The sequence below is a fragment of the Canis lupus genome, chromosome 15 (assembly GCF_011100685.1).
Source record: "Canis lupus familiaris isolate Mischka breed German Shepherd chromosome 15, alternate assembly UU_Cfam_GSD_1.0, whole genome shotgun sequence".
Classification (NCBI taxonomy): Eukaryota; Metazoa; Chordata; class Mammalia; order Carnivora; family Canidae; genus Canis; species Canis lupus.
Window position 1 is genome coordinate 8,361,408 of NC_049236.1, and position 12,147 is coordinate 8,373,554.

Here is a 12,147-nt window from a genome sequence, read left to right on the forward strand (position 1 = left end):
ATATATTTTCATTTCTCTTGGACGGATACCTAAGATTGGAAATACTGGGTCACAGGCTATGTGTATATTTAGTTTTCCTAGGCCTTTTTCCAAAGTGATTACACCATTTCATACGCCCCCACTTCACTAACATCTGATGGTATTTTTATCTATTCTCGTGGGGGTGGGGCTGTATCTCATTTTGAGCTGTTTTCCCTCTTTTACATTATAAGGAATCTAGGGAGACAGGCCATGACTGTAGGTACTTAACGATGCAGTAAGTCCCAGGTGCTTTCCAGCTTTTTGTTCATCCTTAGTGGATTGATCATGGTTCCATGCGTGGCATCTGAGGTAGGCAGCCTGCCTCTTGGTATTCTTGCCCTTGTGTGCTCTCCTCTCATTGAGTGTGGGCTGGATTTAGTGACTAGCTTTTTTTTTTTTTTTTTTTTTAAGTAAGATTAATTTATTTGAGAGAGAGAGAGCTCGTGTGTGCATGCAAGGGGGTGAGTAGGGGCAGAGGGAGAGAGAGACGGAAATGTTCAAGCAGACTCCCCACTGAGCATGGAGCTGGAACCCGGAGCTCGATCCCAGAACCCTGAGATCGTGACCTAAGCCATTCTCAAGAGTTGGTTGCTCAGCTGCCTGAGCCACTTAGGCGGCCCTAGCATCTAATAGAAAACAGAAGTAATGGGATGCCACTTCTGAGAGTAAGCCATAAAATTTTTTTTAAGATTTTATTTATTCATGAGAGACCCAGAGACACAGGCAGAGACACAGGCAGAGGGAGAAGCAGGCTCCACGCAGGGAACCCAACATGGGACTCGATCCCAGGATCCCGGGGTCACGCCCTGGGCCGAAGGCAGACGCTCACCCGCTGAGCCACCCGGGTGCCCCTGAGATTAAGTTATAAAAAGAATGTGGCTTCTGTCATGCACATTCATTCTCATTCTTTTTTCTGGGGAAAGCCAAAATGCCATATTGTGAGGCCCCCCACAGTTGCCATGTTGTTAAGAGACTAGGTGATGAGGGACAGAGAGGCCTGCCGACGATCCAGAGTGAGCTTAGAAAGAGATTCCCCCCTAGCTGAGCATCAGAGGAGATTGCAGAACCACACCTGGATTCCTGGCCCACAGAAACCGAGGTAATAAATGTTTGTTGTTTTAAGCCACCAAGTTGTGAAGTCATTTGTTACATAACAATAGATAACCTCAAAAAAAAAAACAATAGATAACCTCCTCCTGGTCTCATGTCAGAAGGTGGCTTCTGTACCTTCAGGGTCTCACGTTCATGCTCCACAGAGAGTAAGGAACAGTGTGAAAGGCAAAGGACATGAATCTGTTCATTTTTACCAGGAACTCAGAACCCTTCCGAAAAATCCCACCCAGCAGCCTGGTTTATATGTCATTGGCCAGAGATAATGCCACACGAGCCCTGTTAGCTAGAAGGCAGCCAGAGAGAAGGGGGGAACCCAGGTGGGGTTCGTCAGCCAACTCTCAGTCTCCTTAACCACTGAGCCACCCAGGCGTGCAGGGAGTTTTTGGTTCCCAAGATCATACCCCTTCTAGACCTCAAAATCCAGCACATGGTGGGTACCTAGTAAATGTTAATAAGTTAAAGACCTCTCCCTTATCGCCAACCCCAGCCAAGTGGCCTTTTGAGGAGATTTCCAGAAAAAGGACCTACTCAAATAAAACTCTCAGAAAACTCAGGGCCTGGATTGCAGGGCTCCGATTTCTGATTTGTGCCCTATGTCATTCTCAGAAAATGGTAGCACCATGTTCCACGGCTACTCCTCTTCCTCCGGTCCTTGCAGTAGAAACTTCAGAGTCATCCTGAAAATATCTCTGATCCTCAAGTTTTACTATGAGGCCTTACGTTATGGCCTCCATATATATATTTTTTAATCTCTTCCCCTCTCCTTCACTGACCTTTCTTTCCTCATGTCTGATACCTGGGGCATCTTGCTAGACCAATCATTCTCAAATTCAAATCGAATCCTATTACTCCCCAACCTAAAACCCTTATAGCCCCATTGCCCTCAGGATGAAATCTGAACTTCTCCCCGTGGTAGCAAAGACCCTGCATAACTGGATATGGCCCACCTCCCCAGCCTTAACTCTTTGCCCTGGACCTGGCGTTCCCCCAACACCAAATTGCTGACCACGTGGTGCCGTCTGCCTGGTAGGTCTTCACTTTTGATGAGACCTCCCCTTGACATCCTTGGGGATTCAGCTTCGGTGACTTTTCCAGAAAGCTTTCTAGGACTAATTCCCTCAACAGCGGGTCACCTGGCTTACTTGGTACTTCGACAGTCGCGTTCAAATCCTTTCCCTTTATGGGTGAAAGGCCACACTAGGTTGACGTGGTAGAAAAATCAAATACTACAATAGGATATGGAATGAAAAATAAGTCTCCCTCCTGTCCTTGTCCCGCAGTTCCTTGTCTCCAGTGTCTTAATGCATATGCAAGTACAAATATATTCTCATATTTTTGCGCAATCTTAAGGTTTTCCAATGAACACCATGTGGGGGATCACTGTATCCCTTCACATCGCTCTGCAGCGATATTGTATGCACGCCTTAATTTGCTCAAGCAGTTTGTTGTTGGGACACCTGGGCTGTTTCTGATTTTGCTCCGAGAAGCAGTGCCACAAAGTGCAGCATCTTTGCACAAATGGATTTGAGTACAGGTGGAAAATAACTTTTCCAGTGATTCTTAGGGGCAGGGGTGCTAGGTGAGTGCAGCATCTTTGCACAAATGGATTTGAGTACAGGTGGAAAATACCTTTTCCAGTGATTCTTTTTTTTTTTATTTTTTTAAATTTTTATTTATTTATGATAGTTAGAGAGAGAGGCAGAGACACAGACAGAGGGAGAAGCAGGCTCCATGCACCGGGAGCCCGATGTGGGATTCGATCCCGGGTCTCCAGGATCGCGCCCTGGGCCAAAGGCAGGCGCCAAACCGCTGCGCCACCCAGGGATCCCCTTTTTCCAGTGATTCTTAGGGGCTGAGGCGCTGGATGAGTGCATCTTTGCACAAATGGATTTGAGTACAGGTGGAAAATACCTCTTCCACCGATTCGTAGGGACAGAGGTGCTAGGTGATAAGGCTAGGTCAAAGGCCAAGAGGATTGTACATTTTGATATAAAATTCCAAACAGTCCACCAATTTACTGCCGTCAGCAGCCCAGCTCTGCTGTAATCTAGTCCGGCCACGGGCCACACTCGCCTAGTGAGTACGGACTTCCGGCGGACCCAGGTCTCAGCGCCGAGCCGGGGCAGGTGTCCGCGCATCCAGTCGGCCCGAGCGGCTCACCTCCGCGCTTCCAGGCCAGGCCCCACCTGCGCTCCGCGCCGACCCGCCCACCCCGTCGCTAGGCCCCGCCCCCGGGGCGAGCCCAGCGCCGCGCCCCGCCCCCCTCGCGCGTTCGTTGGTCCAGCCCGACGCTCGTTCCGGCCGCGCCCCGCCCAGGCCCCGCCCCCGCGCCGTCCGCCGGCCGGGAGGGGGCGTGGCTGCGCAGGCCCACGCCGCGCCCCGCCCCCCTCCACCCCCCACCCCCCACCCCCCGGCACGCAGGCTCCGCGCACGCGCGCGCCCCCGCCTGAGCCTCGGTCCCGGCCGCGGGGAGCCGGCGGGTAGAGGCTGGGCCGCGGAGGCCGGAGGGGAGGAGCCCGGGCCGCCGCCGCCGCCGCCGCCGCCCTGCAGGAGGGGAGCATGTCTGCGAGTCGAGCCAAGAAAGTGAAGATGGCCACCAAGTCGTGCCCCGAGTGCGACCAGCAGGTGGGGGCCGGGCGGGGGCGGCCCGGGGCACGGGAGTCCGGGGGGGTCACGGGGGCGCGGTCCGGCCGGTGCGCACCTGGCGGCGGGGCCGCGGGGGTCGCGGGGGTCGCCCGGTGACCGGGCCCGGGGCCGAGCACGGCCGCGCCCTCCGCCCGGGAGCCCGGCGGCCGCTTTGTTCCCGGGCCGGGTGCGGCGTCCGTGTGACAAACGGGCCGCGGTCGCCGCGCCTTCAAGTTTGGCCAAATTTGGACATTTTTTTCCTCACGAACATATTCCTTCCGTTCCTGACGGCGGCGGCCGCGAGCCCCCGCGCTGGGTCCGTGGGACGTGACCGCCGCCGCCGCCGCCTCAGAACCGGGCGTTTGTGTGCTTCGAGGTCTCTTTAGTCACCGACGTGTAGCTCGATGAGCCCTGAATGACTCGTTTCCACACAGAATTAGCAGTGTCACGGCTGTGATTTTAAAAACCTGGTTTTTAAACCGTTTCTCGGCGTGAGGCGCGCGTCCCGTCTCGCGGGAATAATGGACGTTCCCTCAGCCCGCGGCCGGTCGGGCGCGAACTCGGGGAGAACCGCCCCGAGGCCCCGATTTCACGCCCGCGCGCGCGGGGCTGGGGGTGATTTTTTTCTTTTCTTGCTTTTCTCAGAGAATCTTTTTTCAAAATGACTACCTCCCTCCTCCCCTTTTCTTCAAAAAAAATTTTTTTTAAATTTTTTTCCTAAATCTGGAGTAATTTGAAATGGATGGAGACTTTTTTAAAATAATATTTTATTTTATTTTTTAAATTTTTATTTATTTATGATAGTCACACACAGAGAGAGAGGCAGAGACACAGGCAGAGGGAGAAGCAGGCTCCATGCACCGGGAGCCCGACGTGGGATTCGATCCCGGGTCTCCAGGATCGCGCCCTGGGCCAAAGGCAGGCGCCAAACCGCTGCGCCACCCAGGGATCTCTCTCTCTCTCTCTCTCTCTCTTTTTTTTTTTTTTAAATTTGGAACCGACGGGCTGGTGTCGGTGCGTTAAGGGCGACCTCGCGGGCTGAGCGAGCCTGAGCGCGCGTGCTGCCGCCTTACCCAGACGCCTTTGCGGGCCTGGGGGCGCAAGGAGAACACGGTTCCCGGACCCTCCGGGCTTACGCGGCTAAAGGCGACTCCGCCGTGTCCCTCCAAGTAGAGTGAAGACGGCGTTCTTGCCGTTGAAACTGAGTTTGCCACTTAGAGTCGTTAAATTCTGGCAGAATTGGGTTTTGTGATTGAAGTCCCTTTGGCAGGAGATTATATCCATATTTAAGTTATTTCCATTTGTTCCAATTAACTGTGCTCCAGGAGCAGGTTCACGCGTTCCAGTTTCTGTAGGGCACAAGTTACTGCAAATCTTGACCTTATTTTACTTGGCATAACGTACTCTTTAGAGAAAAATAACCTGTTTTTAATATCTGTTTAAAAAAAAGAAAAGGAGTCACAGAATCGAGTCGCGCGTCGGGCTCCCTGCATGGAGCCTGCTTCTTCTCCCTCTGCCTGTGTCTCTGCCTCTCTCTCTCTCTCTCTCTCTCTCTCTATGTCTATCATTCAGAAAGAAAGAAAGAGAGAGAGAGAAGGAAGGAAGGGAAAGAAAGAGAGAGAGAGAGAAAGAAAGGAAAGAAAAAGAAAGAAAGAAAAGAAAGAAAGAAAGAAAGAAAGAAAGAAAGAAAGAAAAGAAAGAGAAAGAAAGAAAGAAAGGAAGAAAGGAAAAGAAAAGAAAAAAAGAAAAGGAAAGAAAAGAAAAGAAAAGAAAAAAGAAAAGAAAAGAAAGAAAGAGGGATCCCTGGGTGGCGCAGCCGTTTGGCGCCTGCCTTTGGCCCAGGGCGCAATCCTGGAGACCTGGGATCGAATCCCACGTCGGGCTCCCTGCATGGAGCCTGCTTCTCCCTCTGCCTCTGTCTCTGCCTCTCTCTCTCTCTCTCTCTCTGTGACTATCATAAATTTAAAAAAAAGAAAGAAGAAAAGAAAAGGAAGAGAAAAAGAAAAACAAGAAAATCAATCTTAAAAAAAAAAAAAGGAAGGACGATAAGCTTGTTGGGCATCCCGGTAATCTTCAACAAGATGTGCTGGACATTTAATTTGGAAGCACACGTTCATCTCGTTATCAAGGACCCCGCGGCCCCTTGCTCCCAGCTGCTATAACCAAAAACCAGAGGTTAAGTGGCTCAGACTGTTTATTTTCTCGCGGTTCTGGAGCCTGGAAGTTGGAGTTGTAGCAGAGAGAACTCTCTGGTTCCCTTAGAAGGCCGCTAATCCACCGTGAGGGCCCCACCCTCATGACTTTAAACCTGACCCTCTCACCTCCCAAGTACCTTGAGATTCGGGGTCAGGGCTTCAACATCTGGATTTAGTGGGGGACACAGTTGAGTCCATGGGGAGCTACTACATAATTTAAAATGTTGGTTTTGTTCTTTATTTATTGTGAGTATTTGAGAGAAGAAAGTATACATGAGGACTAAATAAAACTTCTGATAATTCTTGAAATTGCTTCACTGAAAGTTACTGGACTGAAGGAAATAAAAGATTTTATTTTTTTAAAAGATTAATTTTAGCTAATTATTAGGCAGTACAAGCTTCTTATAGTTATAAATGAGAAAAAAAAATTATAATCCAGAAAGCCGTTTTTTAAACGTCATGAGATTACTGTTATTCTAAGTCTTTGATGAATATTAGAATAGAATTTTGGTATACTTTATAAACATAAAATAATATGTAAATTCTTTAAAGTTTGAGAAGACTGCACCACTTAAATAGATTTACCTATGTTCTGTGTCCGTGTGTGTGTAGGTTTAAAAACAGGTACAGAGATCAGCAAACAAGGCCTAGATTTCAGTTGTTTTATAACATCCCCTTTACGGGGCCTCCATTGAAAATACCGTTCTGAAACATCTAAACCACAGTACTTTTCATTTTCGAGAGGTTTCACATCCAGTAGCTCACATTACTGAACCATTTTGTATGTAGCCACATTAAAGATTCTTGTTAGTTGTCTGGTATCTTTTGTGTATGTGTCTGTTTTTTAATTTTTTTATTAGAGCAGCTATTTTTTTCCTATTTATAGGAAATTTTATGTGTTATGTAGCAAAACGTGTCCACTGTAGGTCACTTTGATTCTCTTAGCACCAAAGAATGTAAATGAGTTCTCTATAATGTGGTTATTTTGAACTTTGTAAGATCAAACAATATAGGACCAGGATGTATTTTGCACTTTTTTTTTTTAGCGTTTTACTTGTTTTTACGTGATTTATTGTAAACATATAAATAACCCAAATGCACTTTTCGAGGGATAAATTAATAAACAAGAAGTCATCAATAAACAAAAATTTGGGTTTTTTTCTATTTTAAAACCCTAAGAGTATAGCATTAGAATTTTCATTAGTATCATCTTTGGTATTACAACTAAAAGTTGAAGGAAACATAGAATTTTTGTTTGAAAAGCAAATTATACTGTAAAGAGATTAATATTATTGAAGTCCACCTTATTTAAGAATTCTTTTACTAGGATTTGGGTTGTGGTGGTTGGTTGTATTTTTTCAGGGTTGGGGTTGGGAAGAGGAGCTTTCCATTTTAAAAGGGATTTTAGGGTGACTTAGGCGCATAAATGTTTCTTGATCATAGAAGACTCATTAAGGAGTGAAAATCAGCCTATCAGTGTTTGTGCATTCTTTCATGCCAAAGTCATATGTACATGTCTCATCTAAGTGCAGCCCTCTCCTAATTCAGGATATGTGTTGATAATATTTTTCTTGCATATAAGAGACCTAACTTTAAATTTGTTCAGTTTTAGTAGCTGGAAGAAAATGCTTGCCAAGTGGCAAAGGAGCTTTTGAATAAGGACATCATGTTTCTGTGTTTCTTGGATAACATTAATTTAAAACAATTTATATTACAGTGAATGCCCTTAATGATGTAAGTGTAAAGGAAATGAGTCAGTACCTTTGAGTTTAGTTCTATGAAGATGTGAAATTTTTAAAATAACCTCTTTTGGATGCGTTTTACCGTATTAGAAAATGTAACGTTTCATTTTCTGTCCTGGCTTGAAAGAATCTCATCACATTCTTAATGCTTCTTAAGTATGTTATTTGGCCTATCTGGAGTTTGACTATTTTTATAGGATTCAATGTTATTTTTCTTACCTGCAAACTAGAGATCATTTGTTTAGTACTTTTATGCAAAGAAAATTCACCCAAAATACTAATTTAGCTTAATTAGATCAAGTATTTATATTTCAGACTATGAAGCATTCTTTACACAGAGAAAGCAAGCTTTATTTATTTATTTTTTTTTTTGGCGGGGGGTATATTTATTTTAAAGAGAGAGTGCACTTGGGCAGCCCTGGTGGCTCAGAGGTTTAGTGCCGTCTGCAGCCCAGGGCGTGGTCCTGGAGACCCAGGATCGAATCCCACGTCAGCTCCCTGCATGGAGCCTGCTTCTCCTTCTGCCTGTGTCTCTGCCTCTCTCTCTCTCTCTCTCTCTCTCTTTCTCTCTGTGTGTGTGTCTCATGAATAAATTTTTTAAAATCTTTAAAAAAGAAAAAAGCGCACTCAAGTGGGGGCAGGGAGAGAGGAAGAAAATCCTCAAGCAAACTCCCCACTAATCATGGAGCCCTGCTTGGGGCTCAAATCAGGACCCGGAGATCATGACCTAAGCCAAAATCAAGAGTCATCCACTTAACTGACTGAGCCATCCAGGCGTCCCTGGATAAAAAGCTTTATAATTGTAACTAAACTTTTACACAAGCAGAACAGTGGGCAAATGGAATTTATCTTACAAAAGGAAATTGCAATTTTCTGATCATAAAATATTCTGTGAGTGCTTTTGGTTGAGATTAATTTCTGTTTTTTGGTGAACATGTGATTTCAAGGATTTTTACAGTTAATATTAGTGAAATGATTGTGGAGAAATCAAACATTTTAAAAATGATTTTTAATGACATTTAGCTTTTGAAAAATCATTGTAGACTTGAAATAGGGAAAGGAGGCAGTTGTAATTTACACATGTAGAAACAGAAGTTTGAAGAGCTTGAATTTTTTTTTTTTAAGGTTTATTTACTTATTCATGATAGACACAGAGAGAGGCAGAGACACAGGAGGAGGGAGAAGCAGGCTCCCTGCCGGGAGCCCGACACGGGACTCGATCCCGGGACTCCAGGATCACGCCCCCGGCCAAAGGCAGGCGCTAAACTGCTGAGCCACCCAGGGATCCCCAAGCTTGAGTGTTTTATCCAATGTCCTTCCTGGAGCTGAAACTAAAAGATGCTAGATCTTGATTCCTACCTTCTCCTACATTTGCTTTGGTTTATGGTATGCTTTTGGCCCTCAAAGTAATTTTAAACTGTTCTTTTTTATCAGTGGTAATTGGCATCTTGCCCTCTCATATTAGTACGGGAGCCATTTTCAGTACTTTCCCTTTTAAAAAAATTTTAAGACAAGTATAATTGGCCTACAATGTTACATTAGTTCAGGTGTACAATGTGGTGTTTTGACAGCCCTGTAGGCTCACCATAAATGTGGCTGCCATCTGTCCCCATACAAGGCTATTCTAGTACCATAGACTGTATTCCCTGTGCTTTCAACTCCATGACTTACTTGTTCTATAATTGGGAACTTGTACCTCCTACTCGCCTTCACCCATTTTGCCCATTCCCTTACCCCCCAGGAGGCCATCAGTTTGTTCTCTGTATTTATGGCTTTGTTTCTTCTTTTGTTTGTTCATTAGTTTTGTTTTTTAGGTTTCACATATAAGTGAAATCTACCAATACTTGTCTTTCTCTGACTTACTTCCCTTAGCATAATCTCTAGGTCCATACATGTCGTCCTAACTTCAGTGGATACACACCTGAGATGTATATCACATCTTCATACATTTGTCTGTGGATGGGCACTTGGGTTACTTCCTTTTCTTGGCTATTGTAAATAATGCAGCAATAAGCATAAAGGTGCATATATCTTTTCAAATTAGTATTTTCATTCTCTAATGAAATGGAATAATGGAAGTATTTTCCCCTTTTGAAATGTCTGGCGCATCTATCTTTCTCCATTTCCATTCTCACTATTAGAGTTGGGCCCTCATTCTTGTGCTGGGATTACTTTAATTCCCAGCCATGTTCCCTTTTCCAGTTGGTTTACATAACTGCCATCAAACATTTTAGGAAATACTACCTTTTTTCCCCCACGTATTTTCCCTTGGTCTGATGGTCTTTTCTGTTATGGTTTTATGTTGGTCACTCCCATCAGCACATTTTTCATGCATTTTCTATATACATGGTATTGTAAAGCATTAGGAGAATGTGAAGATGTATTGGACACACCACCAGTCTCAATTTGTTGGTAAGGAGGCAGGTTTAAATAAATCCATGATTCCTAAATAAATTTATGACTTCCTTAAATAAATCTATGATTCAGTTCAGGAGACTACATAAACATTGAGAAGTCTAATAGAAAAATAGTAATATAATTTTTCTTATTTTTGTACAGGTTCCTGTTGCATGTAAATCGTGTCCCTGTGGTTACATATTTATTAGCAGAAAACTTTTAAATGCAAAACACCCAGAGAAATCACCACCTTCTACAGGTAATTGTGAGTTTATCACATATTTAGCTTTTTGATGTAGAAATGTAAAATTAATTTTTGTGAATATATTATTTATATCTGTTGAAGTTAAAAATTAAAACCTATTGAAGTATGTCTTTGGTTCTTATTAGCTGTTGGAAATCAGCTTATAACATTAGTTCGCTCTTCATTCCATTTAAATGTTAACTCCCTTATAATGCTGATAAATCTTATAGCAAATTTTCTGTTTTTTATTATTGGAGGATGGAGAGCCATTGAAGGGTTTTAAGCAAGGGCATAATCTAATTTTTAAAAATTAAAAAATAGTTTGAGGTATAATTGACAATAAGTTGCACATATATAAAGTATATAGTTTGATAAGTTTTGTCCTATGATTACACTAGTCACCACAATCAAGATAATGAACAATGTCCATCATTCCCCTGAAGTTTTGTAGTTTTTCTTTATTACTCTCTCCTTGCTACCCCTCAACCCCAGATAACCACTGATGTGCTTTCTGTCACTATTTCTTTTTTTTTTTTTTAATTTTTATTTATTTATGATAGAGAGAGAGAGAGAGAGAGAGAGACACAGGCAGAGGGAGAAGCAGGCTCCATGCACCGGGAGCCCGACATGGGATTTGATCCTGGGTCTCCAGGATCGCGCCCTGGGCCAAAGGCAGGCGCCAAACCGCTGCGCCACCCAGGGATCCCTCTGTTGCTATTTCTACTACTTTATGTATAAACAGAATCATACAGTATGTACTTTTTTTTTTGCCTGGCTTCTTTCATTGAGCGTAACGTAAGATTCAGCTGTATCGTTATGTACATCAGTAAGAATTCTTTTTACTGCTTGGCAGTGTTTTGTTTATCTGTTCACTGGTTGATGGACGTTGGGTTTTATCCTCCTCAGTGCTAGTAAAATTTATAACAACTTAGATTTTTTTTTGAATTAGTATCTGGAAAAATATAACTTGATTTTGATGTGAATGTAATTTTTAGACACTAGTTACTTTTTTATAATTCTCTGGTTTAGAATATCTGAAAAATAATTTTATTGGAATTATACTTTCTCATTAATGTAATCAAATTGGCTTTATTCAATGGATTGAATTTTGAAGTTCAAAAAGATGAAATTTTGTTATTTATCCTCGGATAAAATCATAACAGGGGGGTGATCTCCAAATAAGAGTAGATTGATTACAGATAAATTTTGAGTACCAGCTGTATGCCAGGAACTGTTCTAAGACTTGGGTATAAAGTAATGAACGAATCTACTGTCAGGGCAGGTTCACTGCTGTTGTGGAGCTTACATTCTTGTAGGCATGAGATAGACAGTGAATAAATACAGGGAGAACACCAGCTTTTGACCAATGATAAATTAAAATTAAATGATAGATTAAAATAGATTGTTGTCCTAGCATGTGACTAAAAGGCTACTTTTGGTTGAGTGATTGGAGAAGGCCCCTCTGAGAGGGACATTTAAACTGAGGCTGAATTTGAACAAAGGGGCTAGCCATGATGAAATCAAAGAGAACATTCTTGGCAGATGAAATAGCAAATGCAGAAATTTTAGGGCTGGAAAAAGTTTGGTATATTTTAGGAACAAAAAGGCCTGTGTGGTTGCAGTGTAGACAGTAAGAGCAGGGGAGTGTGGGAGATGAGACCAGAGGGATAGGCAGAGGCCAGATTGTGTAGGACTTCGTAAACCAGAGTAAAGTTTTTTTTATTTTGTTCTTAAACTATGAGGAGAAACTATTCCTAGGGCGTGGGATGGAGTGAAGGGAAGGTTGCGTGCTCTGATTTGCCTTTTAGAA

The 12,147-nt window shown here is 43.7% G+C and overlaps 1 protein-coding gene across 1 annotated transcript in view; it reads left to right on the forward strand.

Annotated features, from left to right (window-relative positions):
- Positions 1–3,606: 3,606 nt before the first annotated feature.
- The window catches only part of LOC100856727 (chromosome 22 open reading frame, human C16orf87), a 28,450-nt gene continuing 19,909 nt past the window's right edge, over positions 3,607–12,147 (forward strand). Inside the window, 2 exon segments of the mRNA NM_001252134.1 lie at positions 3,607–3,759; positions 10,256–10,352. Coding sequence (NP_001239063.1) covers positions 3,694–3,759; positions 10,256–10,352 — 163 coding nt within the window. The 5' untranslated portion in view covers positions 3,607–3,693.